A 23,723-nucleotide genomic window follows, 5' to 3' on the forward strand; every position below is an offset into this window, starting at 1 on the left:
CGGGTCTTTAATCCCAGTCCAGCCGCTACTGCTCGAGGATGATGTTTGTGTCCCAGAGCCAGGCTGGAGGTTTGAGTGCGGACACCCCGGGATCAGCGGCAGTGAGTGTACCAGTCAGGGTTGCTGCTTTGACCCGCAGAGCCCCAGTGACTGTCCCTGTTTCTACAGTCTGAGAAACAGCCCAGGTAACAAACCCTCTCGCGGTTCTAGGGGGGAATACTAGGGGAGGGAGGAGAAAACGTAACTTGTAGGATTTGTTGATGTCTCATTGTGTAATGAAGAAAGTTAGTTCTCAGCTAGAGTCCTGACTGATACAACTGACTAGATTGGGCGGGTTCCTTAATGGCTTCCTTAATGAAACCAATTGTTCCTTGGGGTGGGTTGGGAAACTGTTTAACAATATTGGGTATGATGAGAAAATGGTCACTTTAGTAATTTTGCAGAAGTTCTACAATGAGTGACCCTATACTAATGCTGAACTATTTATCCTTTAGTGGCATCCTAATCGGACATTTTCATCCATGATGGCAGTAAATAGCAAACCTGAATTTTTTCCATCCAAGTTTTGGTGTAGGTTCCGTTTACTCAGCCATGCTGCTGTAATAGTCTATAGATTTCCAAATAGTGAGGTGTGGAAGAACAAATCTGAAGGGAAACCACAGGTGTGCAACAATGCTGATATTGGGAGACTTTAACATTACACTGTACACCAAACAATATATGGAAATTAATAAAGGGGAGGGATTCTTGAACTATGTTCAGGAGGACTTCTGTGATCAGTGTCCCTGGCCCAAATAGACAAGAGGTGTTTCTGGGGCTGGAAAATAGAGGTGGGCCAATTGGGTGGTGTCTCTTGGGAGCATCTGGGTAAGAGTGATCATTGCATCACTGGGTTTAGATTAATAAGGACAAATGAGGAACAATCTAACACTGAACTTCAAAATTGGAATAGTGAACTTCAATATAGTGAGGAAAGATGTAACTAGAGACTGACAGGAGAATTTAACAGAACAATGGGTTGTCTTTTAGCAAGACACTTTAGGTACATTGCAAAAACAGTGGAAGGTAAGGGAGCCAAAATGGCTGCTTGGATGATGAGGTGTATGATGTATGTTGGGTGACTTCTGTTTGTTTTTTGAAAACAGAAGTCACATACATTAGGCTGAGGTGAACAGGAGAATGAGACTAGAAGGGGCATTGAGAATAGAATGGCAGTCAACATAAAAGGGGCTCTAATCTTTTTACCAGCATGAAAATAGTAAGAGTGGTGCCCCTATATGCTTTGGAGGTGCAGGGAATGGCTAGAATACTTGAACACCAATAGAAAGTAGTCACTATTAAAGGAGGAGAATCTCTTTGAATATTGGCAGGAGTGGAGGTATTGTGGAAATTGAAAGGGAAGAGGTACTAGAAAGATTGGCTATGGTTGGGGTGCTAAGTCACCCAGTCAGATGGCTTGCGTTGCAGGTTGTTAAAGGAAATGGAGGTAGAGACAGATTATGGTAAACCCTTTCACTTTTGAATTTCCTAAATCTGGGGAGATGTTGGAGGATTGGAATGTGATGTCCTTTATTCTGTAAGTCTGAGTCACTACATGACTGATAAAAGAACATCAGTTGTATTTTTTTTCCTGATTAGATTCCAAAACCTTAACAGATGCTTGGTGAGGTGAGAAATGGCCTTTATGGGGTAAAAAGGGAGATTGTGCTTGAGGGAGTGTAGTGAATGCTGACTGTAGATTTTAAGGAAGCATTTGACAAAAGGCTGGCTAATGAAGAGTTGGATCTTCCTGGAAGAAATCAGCAGAATGGGCAGAGAAGTGACAATGGAATTTGAAGTGAAGTCGTGCAGTTTGGCAGAAGGAATAGGGAGGCAATTCTGAAGTGTGCAGGGACTTGGGGAAGGGGGTGCATGTGAATCCATTGCTAAGGATGATGGGGTGTAGAGTAATTGGTAAAGTAGATGGAACCTTGGGCTTTGCTTCACAAAAGCAGGTAAGTTGTGGTGAACCTTTTGTAAAGCTCTAGTTAGGCCACAACTAGTTCAGTTTTAGGGAGTGTGTGAAGGTTCTTAAGGGTGCAGGGGTGACTAAATTAAGATTCTGAGGTTGGTGTTGGGAAAGCTGGGCTTCTTGAAGCAGAAGATATTGTATGGATTTTGGGTGTCCATGATTATGATGGCCCATGTAAGGTAGACTGGAGGATTGGTCCCATTAACTGATCCTAAGGACTAGGGGCATAGATTAAGGATCATGGTCAAGAGAATGTTAGGAAGTTTTTTTATTTTGTGCAGCAAATGGTAGTGCCCTGGAACCCTGTCTGCAAGGGTGGTGGAAGCAGCAAATAGTGTTGGTTTTTAGAAGAAATTTGGATGGGCAGTTGGGCATCAAGCTGTGTAGTAGGACTAACTGCACCATGGGAAGCTGCCATGGATTTGATGAACCAAATGGTCTCCTGTGCTGTAAGTGACTCTTATGACCTTTCAACTCTTCAGTTGAAATGAAGTTAACTTGTAGAACTGGTAATGTCATTGATGGTACGTCAAGACACTGCAGATCGGCTCAGTTGAGTCACTGCATTAAGAGGACTAGAGCTATTTGTGGCTGTGACTGAATCCTCCAATGATCTGAGGCCCCTAACCACCAATAGAAGCAGTGGAAATGAATTTTCATTCTTTTCTGCAGTGTGCACAGCAGATGGTCAGTTCATCATAGTGATCTCCAAGAACCTGACCCGTCCTGCCCTCAACCTGTCGTCTCTGTATGTGAAAGATGGACAAGAAGCTGAGTGCAGGCCTAAACTAACCACTGGGCAACTTGTGGCCTTCCGCTTTCCAATCACCTCTTGTGGCTCAAGCAAGTGGGTGAGTATTGAAGGGCCAAGCATTCTCTCAGTAAATGAGGCAGCTTCTTATTAAACAGTGTCCTCATTACAGGAGGGAAATGGAACCTTGGTGTATGAAATGGCTGTCTTGGGGAAGAGGATGATTCAGACTGGGAAGCTGGGCTCAATAACCCGGGACAGCACCTTCCGGTAGGAGGATGGTGGGAGATGTTGGTAAGGGGTGGAGGGGGATGGTCATACCTGAAGCTCAACTACTTCTATTTCTGTGCAGCCTGAATGTCCAGTGCAAGTACAAGGGGAGGCAAGAAACAGGTTTGCAGGTCAATGTCACAATTTACACTGTTTCTCCTCCACCTCCTGCTTCTGAAGATGGGAGTTTGAAACTGGAATTGCGAATTGCAAAAGGTAGAGCTGTCCTGGATAATGGTGAATGGAAGCACTGGGAATGTATCCATACAGGGAGTGACTAGTCCTTGTGTCTGCCTTTCAGGTGGTGATTACAGATCCTGGTATGTAGATAGTGACTACCCCATTCAGCATGTTCTTCAGGACCCAGTGTTTGTGGAGGTTCGTGTCCTGGATCGCACAGACCCAATGATTGTCCTGAGGTTGCGTGACTGCTGGGCAACTCCTGTCCCAGCCCCAAACCATGAGGTGCAATGGAATCTATTGATGGATGGGTAAGGAGTATGAATGGAAAGACTAATGTTGAAGTTCAGAGTAATAATGGACAAGGATCAAACTTGTTCTAAATCTAAGTGATGTGACAAGACTGCTTCCTACCCCAATCACCAGGGAGTGTCAACTGAGAGCCAAGGCCAATGAGGGCCTAGGACAATTCAATCCAGCCCAGGAGGCCAAATGGTGAAGACATTTGCTTTCAAGTGGAATCTGCCCCAATCAGGAAGTAATGTCATGTCTTGAATTGCAGAGATGGCATCCAGAGCTTCTGATAGGTTGTACCCCTAAAAGTGGTTCTAGTACTCTAAACATCATTGTAAATGACATGTATCCCTTTAATTTTGTGCTGAATAATTTCATTAATAGAATTCATACATTTTTGTTTCAGCTCCAGTTTATCTCCATTAGTCATGAACATTGGTGTCCTTCAGTATTCACTATACTGGGAGAGCCAAATGGGTGACCCAGCTGACTAATTGGCAAAACTTCCTGAAAGAACAGGCTCAACTCTGGAGCTCTTGTCACCACTGCCCAAAACTGCTTTTGAGGTCCTAACAGTAGATCAGATACCTGTTCTCAGATCTCTGACTGATCCCTCCTGTTACAGGTGTCCCTATGAGGGTGATGACTATCAGACTCTCCTACACCCAATGGATGTGTTTTCTGGCCTCACATTCCCAACTCATCACAAGCGGTTTGAAGTGAAGACTTTTGTTTTCTTGGATGGAGATTCTGAGCAGCCTCTCTCTGAACAGGTAACCAAATCGAATGAAGTCAACCAATTACTCCCTTATTGGCTACTGTCTCCTTTTGTATAACAGCCTGGTTCTATCTACCCAGAGCTCACTCTAAATTAATTCCTTTTCCTTCTAGGTTTACCTGCATTGCAGTGCTGATGTTTGCTCTCTTTCTGCTGAGGATGATTGCACACTCAAATGTGGCCCAAGTGAGTTCCTTGTTTTAATCTTTCTTATTGAGTCAGGATTACTTCAGCCTCATTAAAGCAAAATGTCCCTTCAAAGAGTCTAGTGTCCTGTGACTAGGGGTTTTTCTTCAATCCCTCCCAATGTGAACAGATAGAAACGTAGAGTAATAGAAAATCGGAGCAGGCGTAGGCCATTTGGCCCTTTCAGCCTGTTCCACCATACATTATGATCATGGCTGATCCAACTCAATAGCCTGCTGCTTTCTCCCCATATCCATTGATCCCTTTTGCCCAAGAGTTATATCTAACTCCTTGAAAAGATACAATGTTTTGGCCTCCATACTTTCTGTGGCAGTGAATTCCATAGGCTCACCAATCTCTGGGTGAAGAAATTTCTCCTCATCTCAGTCTTAAATGGTCTACCCCGTATCCTCAGACCCCTGGTTCTGGACTCTCCCACCATCAGGAACATTCTGTGTATCTACCCTGTCTAGTCCTGTTAGATGTTTATAGGTTTGAGATCCCCCTTCCTTCTTCTGAACTCCAACAAATATAATCCTAACCAACTCCATCTCTCCTCATATGTCAGTCCTGCCACCCCAGGAATCAGTCTGGTAAACCTTCACTACACTCCCTTGATTGCAAGAACATCCTTCCTCAGATTAGAAGACCAAAACTGCACACAACATTCCAGGTGGTCTCACCAGGGCCCTGTATAATTGCAGCAAGACATCCCTGCCCCTGTACTCAAATCCTCTCACTATGAAGGCCAACATACCATTTGCCACCTTTACTGCCTGCTGCACCTGCATGCTTGACTTCAACTAGTGTACAAGGACACCCATGTCTCATTGCACATTCCCCTTGCTGAATTTATAGCCATTCAGATAATCTGCCTTCCTGTTTTTTTTTTACCAAAGTGGATAACCTCATTTATCCACATTATAATGCATCTGCCCACTCACTCAGCTTGTCTGAATCAGTGAAACATCTCTGCATCCTCCTCAGAGCTCACCTTCCCAACCAGCTTTGTCATCTGCAAATTTGGAGATACTACATTTAAATCACTAATATATATTAATTAGTCATTGCCTGCCATTTGGAAAAAGACCTGTTCATTGCTACTGTTTCCTGTCTGCCAGCCAGTTTTCTATCCATCTCAATACACTACCCCCAATCTCAAGTGCTTTAATTTTGTGTGCTAATCTCTTATATGGCACTTTGGACTTTCAGAAGGCTTTTGACAAATAAACCACATCCACTAGCTTCCCCTCATCAACTCTACTAGTTAATCTTAAAAATTCCAGTAGATTTGTCAAGCATGATTTCCTTTTCATAAATCCATGCTGACTGTCTCATTCTGCCAAGTGCTCAACTATTAAATCTTTTATAATGGACTCTAGAATTTTCCCCACTACTGATGTCAGGCTGACTGGTCTAATAATTGCATTTTCTCTATACCTCACCTTTTTTTTAAATAGTGGGGTTACCATAGGAAATTTGCAGCACTGAAGTAACATTTCCTACCCTCCAATCTGTAGGAACTTTTCCAGAGTCTAGAATCTCTAAGATGACCACCAATGCATCCACTATTTCTAGGGCCACTTCCTTTCTACTCTGATGTAGATTATCAGGCCCTGGGCCTGATCAGCCTTCAATCCCATCAATTTCCCCAACACATTTCTCTGCTAATACTGACATTTTTTTTAGTTCCTCTCTAAACCTTGTGTTCACCAACATTTCTGGTATGATATTTGTGGCCTCCTTTGTGAAGACAGAACCAAAGTATGTATTTAGTTAGTCAGCCATTTCTTTGTTTTCCCCCATAAGTTTCCCCATTTTCTGACTGTAAGGGACCTACATTTGTCTTAATCTTTTTCTCTTCACATACCTATAGGAACTCTTGCAGTCAGTTTTCATGTTCCCTGCAAGCTTACACTTGTACTCTATTTTCCCCTTCTTAATCAATCCCTTGGTCCTCTGTTGCTGAATTCTAAATTGCTCCCAATCCTCAGGTCTTTTTTCTGGCCAATTTGTAAGCCTCTTTCTTGGATCTAATACCAATTTCCCTTTTTGTAAGCCATGGTTTGGCCACCTTTCCTGTTTTGTTTGTGCCAGATAGAAATAGCAATTGTTGCAGTTCACCATGCGTTCTTTGAAAGTTTGCCATTGCCTATCCACCTTTTAACATTTCCAAATCCATCATGCCTCATACAATTTCTTTAAGCTTCAGGACCTAGTCTCAATCAACTATGTCACTCTCCATCTTGAAGAATTCTATCGTATTATGGTCACTCATCCCTAAGGGGCCTTGCACAACCTAGATTACCAATTATTATTCCTTTCTCATTACACAATACCCAGCCTAAGATGGTCTGTTCTCTAGTGTTCCTCAATGTATTGGTCCAGAAAACCATCCTGTATATACTCCAGGAATTCTTCCTCTAGTATTGTTACTAACTTGATTTGCCCAATCTATATGAAGATGAAAGTCACCATAATTACAGATGTTCCTTTATTACATGTGTCTCTAATTTCCTATTTAATGCCATTCCCAACATCACTACAGTTTGGGGGTCTATATACAACCCCCACTAACATTTTTTTTGCCCCTTAGTGTTTCTCAGCTCGACCCATACAGATTCCATGTTGTCGGAATTAATATCTTTCCTCACTACTGCATTAATTTCCTCCTTAACCAGCATTGCAACTCTACCACCTTTTCCTTTTTGTCTGTCCTTCCTAAATACTGAATACCCCTGGATGTTCAGTTCCCAGCCCTGGTCACCCTGCAGCCATGTCTCTGTAATCCTGACTATATCATACCTGTTTACATCTATTTGCATTGTTAATTCATGCACTGTATTGCAAATGCTCCTCACGTTAAGGCGCAAAGCCTTAAGGCTTGTCTTTTTTACATTACTCACCCCATTCCCACTTTCTCACTGAGGCCCTGTTTGATTCTTGCCCTTGATTTCTCTGCCTATCACTTTTTTTTCCCCCCTTCTGTCTCTTGTTCTTGTCCTTGATTCCCCTCTCCTCTGACACCTTGCATAGGTTCCCATCCCCCTGCCATTTTAGTTTAAACCCTTCTGAACCACCCTAGCAAATATTCCCCCTCGGACATCAGTCCTGGTCCTGCCCAAGTGTAACCTGTCCAGTTTGTACTGGTCCCAATTTCCCAGGAATCTGAACCCCTCCCTGTCACACCACCTCTTCAGCCACATTCATCCATATATCCTGCTATTTCCATGCCAACTGGCACAATGCACTGGTAGTAATCCTGAGATCACTACCTTTTTTTGAGGTACTACTTTTCAACTTGCTTCCTAACTCCCTCTATTCTGCTTTTAGGACCTCATCCCTTTTAACTGTTGTTTGTACCAATGTGTACCATGACCACTGGCTGTTCACCACCCCCCCCCCCCCTTCAGAACGTCCTCCTGCCACTGAGATATCCTTGAGCCTAGGACCAGGAGGCAACATATCCTGGAGTCTCATTTACAGTCACAGAAATGCCTGTCTGCTGCCCTTACAATTAAATCACCAATAACTATTGTATTCCCACTTTTTTACTCCTCCCCTGTGCAGCAGAACCAACCATGGTGCAACAAATTTGGCTGTTGCTATGTTCCCTAAGGCCATTTCCCCCAACAGTATCCAAAGCAGTATATTTGTTTTGCAGGGGAATAGCCACAGGAGATTCCTGCACTGCCTGACTAGTCCTTGTCTAGTGGTCACCCAATCCTTTCCTGTCTGTGGACTCTGGGTCTGTGATGTGGCCACCTCTCTATATGAGCTATACACAATACTCTCCACCTCATGGATGTTCCAGTATCAGCTGATGCTCCTGCTCAAACTTGGGCTTCCAGAACTGCAAGTGGAAACACTTCTTGCACAGATGCTAGCACTAGAAATGTTCCCAGCTTCCCATGTAGAGCAGGAGGAGCACACCACAGCTTTGAGCTCTCCTGCCATGACTTACCCCTTTTAAATTAAACCTTTTGGAAGATGCTTAATATCAAATATCAATTACTCTAATGCCCTTCTTCCCTGTTCCTTGTTAAAGAATATAGCCCTTACAAAAGATGAACCACAAAATAAGATCTTAAATTATAAGCAATAAGTAGTAAATACTTGACTGTACTCAAAAGGATCACCTTGTTTCCCCCCTCATGCCAACTTAAGCACTCTACTACAGCCAAAGCAGCACTCTAATGGGAAGAGCCTTTTGATAAATGGGTGCTCTGGCTCTTTGGAATTTCTGGAGCCAGACTGCATCCTTCTTGATGGCCAATGTTTGCAACAAATGGGCTCGTCAGCAAAAAGCAGGGATGCCATTAACTTCAAGAACCTATTTGGAGATCCAGCAATCTGTAGTGATGAATTTTATTCCATTGCATGCAAAATGATGTGTAATGTTCTTAATGGATTCCCAGCATGGAGCTATGGTGTCATCAATACATAAGCAATCTCAACTTTGAATTAAATGATAAAGAACAGTGAAGATTGATATTTCAGCTTCTATGTTCAATCAACAGGTCTTTAACAACAATCCAGAGTCTTCAGGGCAAGGTTATTCCTCAGCATTACACCCCTTGGAGATTAACTATAGTTTCTAATAGCCATGATGGTGGGAAAGCTCTCACCAGAATGAGTTCATTGCTCATTCAGTACAGTGAATGATGTGATTTCTTCTTTCATCTGCACTTGCAGTAAAACTGCAGTTGTGCTCAGACTGAGGCGTAAGCACTTGTTGTCTAACTCTGCAAATTGCTAACTTTGAGTAGGGAGTGTAGATAATTTCTTTTCAACTTTGCTTAGATACTCAAGAATCACATGCTGCTTGCTAGTTCTCCCTCTTGGGAAATTAGTGTCTGAATTGGCTCAGAACTGTACTAACTTCTCTTTCCAATAGAGACACGCAGGAGTACCAGTAACCATGAGGGAATATTAGTGAGTGCTTCTGGTCCTATCATTTTCCTGGAAGACCATCCTCTTTCTTCAGAACTGCATGAAGCAAATGGTAAGTAGAGCCTTTTCACTAGGTCACCTGTGAACTCTCTCAGATATAATATCTTCTAATCTCCCAATAGGTGCTGCTGTGTCTCCTTCTTGGGCTCTACAAGGAGCAGCTGTTGGCTTCATGATGGTGTCTCTGTCCCTGCTGGTGGTGATGGCTGCTGTGTATATGAAAAGACCAAAAGCTGTTGTGTCTCAATGTAGTGAAATTGAACTGTAGATCCTGAATAAAAATAAACCAAAGACAAATGTGCCTTGGGATGTTTGTGACTGATGAAATATGGAGTAGCAAGGGTTAACTAAACAAGTGGTATTGAATGGAATTTCACTAATAGGAAGGACATGGTGGAAACTGAGGTTACCTGCTATGTCGGACAGGTTAGCTTATCATACAGCATCTAGTTTTTAGCTGGCTAAAACTATTTAAACTTGTCAAGCATATCAATTCTTCAAAGCAATCGTTCAAAGCTTGAATATGCACAACCACTCTATTTTGGGCTTTCTTACACTTTTTAATAGATTAGGCCTTTAAATTTGAGGTTCAAGGAAAGAATGCATGGGGGAAGGGGGAGAGAAAGGCACAAGTGTAGCACTCAATAAAATCATTTTGAAATGTTGCAGCATCTAGTGCATTGGACTTTCAGGGAGGAAGAATAGCTAATTAGGTAAATTACACATTAATTGAGATGTAGAGTGTAAGAGGTCTACAGGACAGAAAAAGGCCCTTTGGCCCATCAAGTCTGTGCTGGCCCTCAAGTACCTATTCTAATCTGATTTTCCTGCACTAGGCTAATAGCCTTGAATGCCATGGTATAACAAGTGCAGATCCAAACACTTAAATGTTATGAGGGTTACTGCTTCTACCATCCTTTCAGGCAGTAAGTTCCAGATTCCCACCACCCTGTGTGAGAATTCTTCCTCACATCCCCATGATCGTGACCAAGATAACATCAGGGGAAAAATAGAAGAACAGTTAAAGCTAAAGGCACCATATCTGCATGAAGGAAAATAGCTGAATTAATAGCAGAGAAATGATTTGCTTTGACTTATCACAGGAGCTATGGAGCTGAATTTTTTCCCCTTAAGAGAATTTTCAGGTTATTGCTGGAAAAAGAGAGACCATTGAAGATTTTTGTTTTGCACTCATCAGGTTAGCTCAAGAAATATCAACAGTAAAGGGAACAACGATTTATACTGCGTAAGAAGAGAGTGCTGAATAGTTGGCAAGTGGACTCTGGTAGAGGTTTTGCCATGGTTATTGCAGCAGAGAACAGGTAACTGCCAAGCTTTTGTGCAAATTCAAACAAGGCAGGTTCCTGCAAGCTTTTTTGTTGAATAAAGTCGTGATATGTGGCAATGCTTCTGCTGTCTGCAAAAGGACAAGGCCCTGTGTATGAATATATGTGGCTTCTAGCACATGTGCAGTGACTCATACTGCAAAGCTGGCTAAACTGGTTTTCAGTGTAATTCTTAGCACAATTGGGATTGTTTAGCAAGTGCTGTCCAATCATGGTATCACATCTAATGTTGGACACCGGTCTCAAATATCTGAGTAATTGGTGAGCCTGAAGGAAATTTGAACAAAGTTTTTGTAAAAATTATGGACATGTCCCAACTCATGTGACAGTGTTATTCTATTTTTAGCTTTTTTTACATTTAGAAGCGATCTCCGAAGCAACACTTGGGCTCGGGGGATAAGTGTGCTTTTTCATGCACATTCCCCCCCGCCTGCACAGGGAGCGCATAGTGTGTCTGTGCGGACCTCATGCTGGACGGGCCTTAATTGGCCTGGCCACGTAAAATGGCGCTCCAATCGGAAGTGCGCCTGTGCGCGCCCGCCCTTCAACTTCACCCCTGACGGGGGAAGAATCTTGCCCCGTGAAGTTCTTGATTTCTTGAGCTTTTTTTTTATTACAAAAGTCAACCTTCTAACGTGTCTGATGGGTATGAATGTGCATGCTGGCATTGTGCTCTCATATATAAGTATGGTCACTGTTTAGAATACCACCAACAAATGAGTTTAAAAGGATCATTCCTACAGATACTGGAAAAGTTTTCCTCTTTAGCCCAAGTTGAGACCCAACAACATTGTCAGGCTGGTCATGTGAAGCAGTGGGGAACATAGTGGAATGAGGTAAGTTGATGGTGTCAATTTCTTTGTCCAATTGAGCTCATCTATCATTAAAAAAAAATAGCAGAATCTAGATGCAGGTTATTGTGGCAGATCTGCCTTGGACCTCCAGCTGCTTTGATTATCATATCAGTCCCAAACACAATCATCAGCCACCTATAATTGAGTGTGGTGAAGATATATATCTGAGCTCTAAGGGAAAAAGCATGATTGTAGAAAACAAAGGCACATGACAATACATATGCTCTAGCTTCTGTCCTGTATGGGGAGACTGAGAACCATAACTTGGAAGTGGTAAAGATCTACGGTAGTAGCTCAATTGCTGAACAATGTGTGAGAACAATGTAAGCCACCGATGTAAAAAAAAAATCATCAACGTGTGGTAAGAGATATCCTGTGAATTTCAAATCACCAGTTACTAATTTGTAACTGCCATTATAGCAGAAATAGCCACATGCCCTTAATCTTGCTGTGATTTTAATGAAGTTGCTACATTTGTACATTAATTACCCACTAAATTTCCTGGAATTACCTAGTCATTAAGTGCAAGTACCCATATGATGACAATTGTTAATAACTGCCAATCAATCTGTCTGAACAATTAAGTGTTGAGTCTTACTCCAGATTGTGAACTGTTTGATTTTAAGTCTTCATCTTTCTTGCTCCTCTTTCTGAATGCAATTTCACCCTCCTTCTCAATCCTTTATTAATTCTTACACCTTTTCACCCTGCTGCTATCACCTGGCACTCGCAGCAGCATTGTAATGATAACATTCAGATTTTAAACAAAATGGCACTAACAGGACAGTCTGTAAATAGTGTACTTCTCCAGCAAAATATGGTATCATGTTGACCTGGGTCTTGGAGCCTGTGGTGAAGTGGAGGCATTTGCTGCTGCCGCCATTAAGAATTACAACTCTACCATGGTCATAGGGCTACAGTGGGAATTTGTTCACCTAACTACAGCTAAGTGAGCAAATTCATGGAGAGTGAATGATGTAGCACATTGCATGACATCAGAAGGGATCACAGATTCACTGGCAACGAAGGCACAGCCCTTGAAGTCTATGTTCCACTCAATAACAGGTAAATATTTTAATATTTGGCAATTCCTTATAATGACAATGTAGCTGTGTATAAGTTATAATTACAGCTCCCTGGGTTTTTCCGTTGTACTGTATCTGACAGCAGGTGCTGGGGGGGTGGGAGGAGGTGAGAAAGAAGGTGAGGAAGGTGGGAAGGAGAAGAGGATTGAGTGTTTTAACAATCTTGGTTTAAAAGGGATGTGCTCCTGAGCAGGCTCTGTACCCAATAGCAGTAGCCTTAAAATAAGGCTGACATAAAAAGTGGTGTCAGTTCTGGGCAGTCAGCTAAAGTTTTCCAAATGACAGGCCCTGGTTGAACCATTAGTATGACCTGCTCCAGAGCCCATTTTGGAGGTACAAGGGACCTCTTGAAAGTTGGGGGTGTTATTACAGCCCTTAATAGCAGAAGATGTAATCTCTATTGTACTGCAAATTTCTGTTCAAAAAAATCTTTAATCATAATTTGTAAAAATACATTACAGAATGTTTTAGAAGTGCCATAAAACTTGACTTTGCTAAAGTGCCTCTTATATAATGAATTCTTTTGAACTTACAATATACATTCCATGTCAGGCAAAACATTTAAAATTAGGAAGTACAAGAGAATTTAATTTTCCTTCATACCTCAGGAACATGTTGTATCTCAAGATCTGGGCCATTATCCTTTGTTCTTGTGTTAAGACATTGTCTAGTTGGTAGGGTCTTGGACAGCTTTCTCCACAATACCAAAGCCCCTTTTTTAGTTAGGTAGCCTCCAAGCATGCACTGCTGTTCCACAAGGCAGTCAATTTTTGACCCAATTTTGAAAATTGGTTAATCTAGCCCACAGTCACAAATCAGAGCAGGTGTAAAGGATGATGGGACATATCATTGAAGGAACATGTTCTACTAGGCCTGTGTGGCAGCTAACTGATCAGTGGCCCATTTGTGTGGAAACTTGTCCTTGTTCAGGTGAATGCATTCCCAAATTTGTCCCTTCATGGTTAGAGGTTTTTTTTTATGGGTAGGGGTGGCAGTGTGTTGGTGTTTCAGATTTATGAATAATAGTAGACATGTTATTCTAACATAAGAATTTTAGTGCAGCAAACTTCCAGTGTGGTCTAACCATCAGAAAAAGGATAGATGAACTGGAGAAGGGGACAAAATACATGAGGATTTTACAACTATCCAAGAAATAGCCTGGAGCTCTTTTTCCTACAACAGGCCAAGGGCTTCAGTGGGTAATCTCCACTTGTACAGAAAGCAGAGTTTGTTGTTTAGCTGTGAACTCTTGCACATAATTGCTGTTTAAAAAAGCAACAAACACAAACATGGCATTTTGATGTGAAGAACAGTTCAGAAATCAGTTTGGGGTGGATTTCATTTAAGGAGGCATTCAAATATGATCATTAACCCATTGCTATAAACCATAGAGCAACATGTAATCTGACTGTTAGAGGTAGGGGTATTGCCATGTGCCAGGCAGTTAACTGCCAAGCTGCTGTTTAAAAACCAGACAGGTCAACTGATTGATCAAGACAGCTACTGGGAATGAACTGGAGAATGGCAGCCTCCGAGCTTATTTGATTGAAAAAGGTGCAATGTGTGGATATTCTCCATGGAATCATGTTTACCAGAGTCCATTTTGCCAATCAGCACTTATGCAGTATAATAGTTGTTCCCTTCACTATTGGTTTCTTGCCACATGTCCTAATGAGCATAAGGCAAAAGCTTCAACAGCATATCACTGGATGCTGCAAAAGCTATGGGCCCTGACAACATACCAGCAAGAGTACTGAAGACTTGTGGTCCAGAACTTGCCACACCCCTAGCCAAGCTGTTCCAGTACAGCTACAACTGGCATCTACATGGCTATGTAGAAAATTGCCCAGGTATGTCCTGTACACAAAAAAGGACAATCCAACCCAGCCAATTACCACCAGCCAAGTCTACTCTTGATCTTCAATAGAAAAATTGAAAGGGCCAGCAACAGTGCTATCAAGCAGCACTTAGCAACAGCCTGCTCACTAACTCTATTTGGGTTCTACCAGGGCTATTCAGCTCCTGAACTCATTACAGCCTTGGTTCAAACACAAAAAGGAACTGAACTCTTGAGGCAGGGAGCAACTGCCCTCAACATCAAGACAGCATTTCAATGTGGCAGCAAGGAGCCCAGTAAAACTGGAGTCACTGGGAATTGAGGGGGAAAAGAGAAGAACCTCTGCTTGTTGGAGGTCATACCTAGCACAAAGGAAGATGTTTGTGGTTGTTTGTCAGTCATCTCAACTCCAGGATGTCACTGCAGGATAATGTCCTTGGCCCAACCATCTTCAGCTGCTTCATTAATGACCTTCCTTCCATCATAAGGTCAGAAGTGGGGATGATCACTGATGATTGCACAATGTTCAGAACCATTCATAATGACTCATACTGAAGCAGACCATGTCCAAATGCAGCAAGACCTGGACAATATCCAGGCTTGGGCTGACAAGTGGCAAGTAACATTCACTCCACACAAGGGTCAGGCACAAGGGTCATGCAATGACTATCTCCAACAAGAGAATCCAACCATCATCCCTTGATCTTCAATGGCATTACAATCATTGAATCCCCCACTACAACATCCTGGGGCTTAACATTGACCTGAAACTGAACTGGACTAGCCATACAATACTGTGGCTACAAGAACAGGGTCTGAATCCCCCACTACAACATCCTGGGGCTTAACATTGACCTGAAACTGAACTGGACTAGCCATACAATACTGTGGCTACAAGAACAGTGTCAGAGGCCAGGAGTCATGTGATGAGTAACTCACCTCCTGACTCTCCAGAGTCTGTCCACCATCTACAAGGTAGATGTCATGAGTGTGATGGAATAATCTTCACTTGCCTGGATGAGTGCAGCTCCAATAATGCTCAAGAAACTTGACGATGTCCAGGACAAAGTAGGCCACTTGATTGGCACCGCATCCACTCCCTCCACCACTGATGCACAATGGCAGCAGTGTGCACCAAAATGCACTGCAGGAGCCCCAAATTCCTTTGGCAGCACCTTCCAAACCCATGACTATTACCATCTAGAAGGACAAAGGGCAGCAGCTAGGTGGTGGCATTCCCATCTGGAAGTTCCCCTCCAAGTCACTCACCATCCTGAGTTTGAAATATATCACTGTTCCTTCACTGTTGCTGGGTCAAAATCCTGGAACTCCCTCCCTAACAGCACTGTGGGTGTACCTACACCACATGGACTGCAGCAGTTCAAGTCAGCTTGCTACCACTTTCTCTAGTGAGGGGCAATAAAGCTGGCCTAGCCAGCAAAGCCCACATACCATGAATGTTTTGTCAGCAATGTGCAAGGCTAGGTAGGAAAGGAGGAACAAAAATCTGTTATATAGTCACTAAAGTAACATTTGAAAAGGCTGTACAAGATATTGGGAACAATTCTTGGCAGAAGAGTAAAAGCAAGGAGGTAGTGTTATATAGCTGTGCTGAATAGTCTGAGCAGATACCATTTCTAATTTGTTCCTAGGAGTATGCAAAACCTATTAGATGCAATGAACTCAACTTGTCCAAATCTCCATCTTTACTACTTATCCCAGCTTACTATCCCTCCCCCTGACCCTCTTTTTCCCAGGTGGGTTGAAGAAAATGGAAGGGAATGACAGGATGGCAGGCAAAGCAGTTCTTTTAAAAATACACTGTGATAAAACCAGTGCTGAAATGTGCTTTAAAACAGGGATACCTGTGCAGAGTTGTGTTTCTAGACAAAAGTGCAGAAACAATATTACCAGATTGAGTTGACAACTCAGATCAAACAGCTTCTTTGGAAAAGGACAAAAGATGGCATTCTGAATTCCAACAGGTTCTGTAGTTTCTCCATGGCCTACTAGTTTTCACTTACTGAAGTCAAGAGCAATGATAAGGCATAAAATGATTTCCATTAACCAAAACAAGTTGAGGAATTTCTTTCAAGAGTCTTGAAATTGAAGATATAACTAGTAGAGTTGATGAGGGGGAGCCAGTGGATGTGGTTTATTTGGATTTTCAGAAGGCTTTTGACAAAGTCCCATATAAGACATTAGTGGGAAATTAAAGCACATGGGATTGTATTGAGATGAATAGAAAACTGGTTGGCAGATAGGAAACAAAGTAGGAATAAATAGGTCTTTTTCCAGATGGCAGGCAGTGACTAGTGGGGTACCACAGGGATGGGTGCAGGGACCCCAGCTATTTATAATATTAATGATTGATGAGGGAACTAAGTGTAATATCTCCAAATTTGCAGATGACAAAGCTGGGTGGGAGGGTGAGCAAGGAGGCTGCAGAGATGCTTCAGTGTGATTTGGACCAGCTGAGTTGAATGGGCAAATGCAGGATGTGGATAAATGAGGTTATCCACTTTGGTAACCAAAAAAACAGGAAGGCAGATTATCTAAATGGCTATAAATGAGAGAGGGGAAATGTCCAACAAGACCTGGGTGTCCTTGTATGCCAGGCAAAGGCAAGCATGCAGGTGGTAAAGAAGGGGAATTGTATGTTGGCCTTTCATAATAAGATTTGAATACAGGAGCAGGGATGTCTTGCTGCAATTCTTACAGGGCCTTGGTGAGACCACACCTGGAACATTGTGAGCAGTTTTGGTCTCCTTATCTGAGGAAGGATGTTCTTGCTGTGGAGTGCACAGTGAAGGTTTACCAGACTGATCCCTGGGATGGCAGGACTGACATGAAGAGAGATTGAGTTAGTTAGGAAAATATTTGCTTGAGTTCAGGAAGATGAAGTGGGGGAAAGAGAGATGATCTCAGAAACCTATAAAATTCTAACAGGACTAGACAGGGTAGATGCAGGAAGGATGTTCCTGATGGTGGGGGAGTCCAGAACCAGGGGTCAGTCTGAGGATATGGGGTAGACCATTTAGGACTGAATGGAGGAGAAATTTCTTCACCCAGGGAGTGGCAAGCCTATGAAATTCATTACCACAGAAATTAGTTGAGGCCAAAACATTGTATGTTCAAGGAGTTAGATATAGCTCTTGGGGTTAAAGGGATCAAATGATATGGGGAAAGTGGTTCAGGGTATTGAGTTGATCGGTTATGATCATAATGAATGGTGGAGCAGGCTCAAAGGGCTAAGTGGCCTACTCCTGCCCCTATTTTCTATGTTTCTATGTTGAAGTTGCTGTCTGATATTTACAAGGCACAGGACGTAAAGAGGCATTAGCCTGGATAGGCTATGGAAAGGTGGGCAGCCAAAGTAAACACTGGTCTCAAAGGGTGCAGCAGAAGAAATTATAATGTAGAATAGGGAAACGGTGGAAAGTTTCCCTTCATTGTTGAAGACAAAACATACCAAAATAGGAAACCAATGCATGAGAATTTAAGCAATATTGTAGAGGAAGATATTCTAGATTATGGGACAAAGACTGACAAATCCCCTGGACATTGCTTTAGGAGATGGTGGATGTAGTGATCTTCCCAAAAAAATTCCCTGGATTGCAGGATGGTTCCACTGATTTATTAAATTTATCAGAACTTCAACAGAAAACAGCAAACTAGATTAGCTTAAGTCATCAGGAAAATACTGGAGTGAGGTACAGGCACTTAGAGCCAACATGGTGTCATGAAAGATAAAGAGTTTACCAAATGTTAAAGTTAAGGGATTTAACTGGCCAGGTGGATGAAAGTGGAAAAAAGTATTACATATCTGGGAAATATTGACTTTAAAACCTGACCAGCCATAACTGCACTAACAGGTCAGAGGCAGAAAACTCACCATCCTGTGCTTGATCAGCACTGTCCACAGCCTAAGAACAGTGGTTGCTCCTGTGCAGCATCTACAAGGTGCACTACAGCAATTCAAAGAGCCCTTCAACAGCACCTTCCAAATCTGCAACTTCTACCACCCAGAAGGACAAGGGTAGCCGATGCATGGGAACACTACCACCTACAAGCTTCCCTCCAAGTCACCTTGGAACAATGTCATCATTCCTCCACAGGTCACTGTCAAAATTCTTAAATTCCCTTCCTTAAAGCAGTTATGTATCTACAATAGATGACTGCAACAGTTCATGAAGATGCTCAACCAGGGTTATTTGCCAATGGGCAATAAATGCTAACTTTGACAGCAACACTTTAAATCCAATGAAAGAATCAAAAGTAGTGACTGACTTTGATATAGTTAGGAAGGGTAGAACAGCAGAACTTTGAAGTTCATGTTAAGAGAGGGTGACCTTATAGAAGAGGTTAGCATACAAGTACAGCAAGCAATTAAAAGGCAAATGGCATGTTGGCCTTTATTATAAGGGGCCAGAACCAAGAATAAGGAAGCTTTGCTATAATTGTAAATGAAAACAAAAAACTGCAGATGCTGGAAATCCAAAACAAAAAAAGAATTACCTGGAAAAATGCAGGTCTGGCGGCATCAGAGAAGAGCTGACGTTTCAAGTCCTCATGACCCTTCAACAGAACTAGGTGAATCCAAGAAAGGAGTGAAATATAAGCTGGGTGTGTGTGTGTATGTATAGGGACAAGCAAGCAGTGAGAGAAGCAGATCATCAAAAGATGTCACAGACAAAAGAACACAGCTGTTGAAGTTGCTGATATATCTAAACGAATGTGCTAATTAAGAATGGATGGTTGGGGAATTAAGGTATAGCTCTAGTGGGGGTGGGGGGAGCATAAAAGATTTTAAAATATTTAAAAATAATGGAGATAGGTGGATTAAGAAAAATCTATATAAATTTATTGGAAAAAACAAAAGGAAGGGGGAAGAAATGGAAAGGGGGTGGGGATGGAGGAGGGAGTTCAGGAACTAAATTTGTTGAATTCAATATTCAGTCCGGAAGGCTGTAAAGTGCCTAGTCAGAAGATGAGGTGTTGTTCCTCCAGTTTGTGATGGGCTTCACTGGAACAATGCAGCAAGCCAAGGACAGACATGTGGGCAAGAGAGCAGAGTGGAGTGTTAAAATGGCAAGCAACAGGGAGGTTTGGGTCATTCTTGCAGACAGACTGCAGGTGTTCTGCAAAGCGGTCACCCAGTTAACATTTGGTCTCTCCAAAGTAGGAGACCACATTGGGAGCAACAAATATAGTAGACTAAGTTGGGGAAATGCAAGTGAAATGCTGCTTCACTTGAAAGGAGTGTTTGGGCCCTTGGACAGTGAGGAAAGAGGAAGTGAAGGGGCAGGTGTTACATCTTTTGCGTGGGAATGGGGTGGTGCCATAGGTAGGGGTTGAGAAGTAGGGGGTGATGGAGGAGTGGACCAAGGTGTCCCAGAAGGAATGATCCCTATGGAATGCTGACAGGGGGGGGGGGGGTGGTGAAGGGAAGATGTGTTTGGTGGTGGCATCATGCTGGAGTTGGTAGAAATGGCGGAGGATGATCCTTTGAATGTGGAGGCCGGTGGGGTGATAAGCGAGGACAAGGGGGACCCTAACATGTTTCTGGGAGAGAGGAGAAGACATGAGGGTGGATGCGTGGGAGATGGGCCAGACACAGTTGAGGGCCCTGTCAACGACCGTGGGTGGAAAACCTTGGTTAAGGAGGACATGTCAGAGGAACTGTTTTTGAGGGTAGCATCATCAGAACAGATGCGATGGAGGCAAAGGAACTGAGAGAATGGGATGGAGTCCTTACAGGAAGCAGGTTGTGAGGAGCAGTAATCAAGGTAGCTGTGGGAGTCAGTAGGCTTGTAATGGATATTGGTGGACAGTCTATCACCAGAGATTGAGACAGAAAGGTCAAGGAAGGGAAGTGTCAGAGATGGACCACATGAAAATGATGGAGGGGAGGAGATTGGAAGCAAAATTAATAAATTTTTTCCAAGTCCCGATGAGGGCATGAAGCAGCACTGAAGTAATCATTGACGTACCGGAGAAAGAGTTGTGGAAGGGGGCCAGAGTAGGACTGGAACAAGGAATGTTCCCCACACCCCATAAAAAGAGACAGGCATAGCTGGGGCCCATGCGGGTACCCATAGCCACACCTTTTATTTGGAGGAAGAGAGGAGTTGAAGGAGAAATTGTTCAGTGTGAGAACAAGTTCAGCCAGATGGAGGAGAGTAGTGGTGGATGGGAATTGTTCAGGCCTGTTTGAGGAAGAAGCTAAGGGCCCTCAGACCATCCTGGTGGGGGATGGAGGTGTAGAGGGATTGGACGTCCATGGTGAAGAGGAAGCGGTTGGGGCCAGGGAACTGGAAATTGTTGATGTGACGTAAGGTGTCAGAGGAATCACGGATGTAGGTGGGAAGGGACTGGACAAGGGGAGAGAAGGGAGTCAAGATAACGAGAAATGAGTTCAGTGGGGCAGGTGCAAGCTGACACGATTGGTCTACCAGGACAGTTATGTTTGTGGATTTTGGGTAGGAGGTAGAAGCAGGCCATCTGAGTTGGGCAACTGTCAGGTTGGAAGCTGTGGGAGGAAGATCCCCAGAGGAGATGAGGCCAGTGACAGTCCTGGAAACAATGGCTTGATGTTCAGTGGTGGAGTCATGGTCCAGGGAGAGGTAGGAGGAAGTGTCTGCGAGTTGATGCTTAGCCTCCGCGAGGTAGAGGTCAGTGCACCAGACAACAGCACCACCCTTGTCAGTGGGTTTGATGACAATGCCAGGGTTGGACTTGAGAGAATGGAGTGCAGTAAGTTGAGAGAGATTAGAATGGGTGAGAGGAGCAGAGAAATTGAGACGACTAATGTCGCGCCGACAGTTCTCAATGAAAAGATCAAGAGAAGGTAAGAATCCTTGCTATAATTGTGCCAGGCTTTAGTGAGACCACATGTGAAGTATGATAACAGTTTGTGTATATCCTTCCTTGGTTGACACAAGGTGAGAGTGCAGAGATTGATCCTGGAGGAGATATGGTCTACACTTTGTGGAGTGGTGGGGGTTTGGTGGAGTAGATGCTTCTATTTAGTGAGCATCATCCCAGGATAAGGAATTGATCATTTAGGACTGAGAATTGAGAGCTGCAGATACTTATAGGTAGATTGAGGCAAGGATTTTTATTTGGACTTAAGGAAGTTTTGGAATGGCATGATCTGGGGAGAAAGTCAATCAGGAAGTAGAATTGAAATAAAGATTATGATCTTCAATAAACGTAGTGTTACAATATGCCCATGTCTCCAGGAACATCTTGCACCCAACACTTGAGCAGCCCCATGTCCCCATTGCATAGACTATTTCCACCTCTTAGTGCTTAAGGTGCATGCATTAGGTTACTATTACTGGCTCTTAGAGCCGGAACTGTTTAACCCCTGAATTTTAAAGGGCAAATTCCATGGAAGTTGCAACCAGAGGAAACAGATAGGAAAACACCATTAATTTCTTGAAGGTAAGACAGGAGCTTGATGTGTGCAAGCAAAGGTAAAAGCAAGGAGTTGACAGTCTGATAGTAAAGACTCATTAAGCCAGGTAAATAAAACATTAAGTAACCATTTGCACCACAAAAGTTTGTAGAAACAAAGTGGGGCAAGCAAAAGTTCCTAACTTGCCATGAGCAAGCTCCAATCCAACTGCTCTTCAGCTAGAGGGAGGTTCTACATTTGCTTCTTTCAAATGTCTGCTTCATTTTGACACACGAGTGGTAAGGAAGATAGTGAGTATGTAAAGACACATCGTAACCCAAGTAAGTCTCTTGTTTGGACTCTTAGTTCCCTTTGAGATCAGGTGCTTCATGATTCTTCATTTGGCAAAGACTTGGATCCAATAGCCTCAATAAAATCATGTCCAGTTGAGATAATGATTGAATGCAAGTTTAAAATACCCTAGAGGAGATGCAACCCAGCTCAACTAAGCATGCCTAATCTGATCCAGAGCCCAATTTAAGGAATTTTAACCCATCTATTAGCATTTCTAGAACAAGTCATGTTAACAATTTGATGAGCATCAGCAGCTTGTCTCAAAAAAAACTGAGAAATCAGATAAAAGTGATGTACTGGGATGCTAACAGTCACTGTAGCCCACAGGGGATGAATGCTAAAAAAGTTACATTTGAAATAAAATATCATTTTCCTTGAAGTGTGATTAGTTGATCTTGAGCCCAAGCAGCAGCATGAAAATTTCTAATATTAAAAGTTAAATTAACACCCAAAAGTATATTTTTCCAGTTTATTTCTGTTCAGTCTCACTACATTGGGAAGCAGCTCTGGGTTTCTTCATTTTGAAGACTGCAGCCATCACCAACAGGGCCAAAGACATCCCCATTAACCCAACGGCTGTTCCATTCAATGTCAGAAGAGATCTAGCAGCATCTATTGCAAGAGGGAATTTGTTATGTCTTAAAAGGGTTCACAGTGGCCTACAGAAGGGACACCACTTACCATTCTCATCAAGCAGCTGCTGGCTATTCTCATCTTTCAAGAAGACAATGCCACCAGGGGCACTTACCAAGATTCCCCATGGTCATTTGCACTCCTGCATCCCTCTATTGGAGGAATAAGAGTCTTCAATTACTCACTGGCCAGAGGAAATCTCAAGAAAGATTTCTGCTCAAGGGACACTTGATTGTTCAGAATTAGGAACATAGAACTAGAGGCAATCTTTGGTTTAATGGAAAAGATACCTGTATGAAGGAACTCACTTGGACTACATTTGGGTGTGCAGTCATCCTGAGCAGAGGGTGAGCAGACCTCAGCTAGAATGGAAAGGAGTCATTTTTAGAGTGAGCTTCATGTAGAAGCAGGGTGTTAAGTAGCCAGTAAAAGTCATTAGTTTTGACTTCATTCAATTTGGTAACCTGCTCAGAGAGGCTGCTCAGACTCTCCAGCCAAGAAAACAAAAGTCTTCACTTCAAACCGCTTGTGATGAGTTGGGAAAGCAAGGTCAGAAAGCATATCCACTGGGTGTAGGAGAGTCTGATAGTCATCACCCTCATAGGGACACCTGTAACAGAGGTCAGTTTCTAATAAGGTACTTCAGTGACCTATGACAACACTCAAGCCAGCTTTACTTTGTTTTCCTCCAGCCAACTTCTCCCCCATCTACCCCCCACCCACCCCCAGGCTCACTATTATCCTGATGAAATTCAGGCTGAGAAACCAATTCCCAAGGCCAGCCTTTTC

General features: G+C 42.9%; 1 protein-coding gene across 1 annotated transcript; it reads left to right on the forward strand.

Moving 5' to 3' along the window:
- The first annotated feature begins 2,414 nt into the window (after positions 1-2,414).
- Positions 2,415-8,917, forward strand: LOC121287563 (zona pellucida sperm-binding protein 4-like). Its single transcript, XM_041205494.1, has 8 exons — positions 2,415-2,460; positions 2,684-2,862; positions 2,935-3,032; positions 3,115-3,248; positions 3,334-3,523; positions 4,132-4,279; positions 4,398-4,470; positions 8,724-8,917. Exons 1-8 carry the CDS (start codon positions 2,415-2,417, stop codon positions 8,915-8,917), a joined length of 1,062 nt encoding a protein of 353 aa, XP_041061428.1.
- Positions 8,918-23,723: the final 14,806 nt, after the last annotated feature.

Source organism: Carcharodon carcharias, chromosome 14, assembly GCF_017639515.1.
Source record: "Carcharodon carcharias isolate sCarCar2 chromosome 14, sCarCar2.pri, whole genome shotgun sequence".
Lineage (NCBI taxonomy): Eukaryota > Metazoa > Chordata > Chondrichthyes > Lamniformes > Lamnidae > Carcharodon > Carcharodon carcharias.

What these genes read in the sequence shown, in the direction of transcription:
- LOC121287563 (XM_041205494.1), top strand. Translation starts at nt 2,415, where the DNA reads ATGGGAAGCTGCCATGGATTTGATGAACCAAATGGTCTCCTGTGCT. An exon ending in ACCAAATGGTCTCCTGTGCT is followed by an intron (nt 2,461 to 2,683) that starts GTAAGTGACTCT and finishes TCTTTTCTGCAG; the next exon opens with TGTGCACAGCAGATGGTCAG. An exon ending in CTTGTGGCTCAAGCAAGTGG is followed by an intron (nt 2,863 to 2,934) that starts GTGAGTATTGAA and finishes TCCTCATTACAG; the next exon opens with GAGGGAAATGGAACCTTGGT.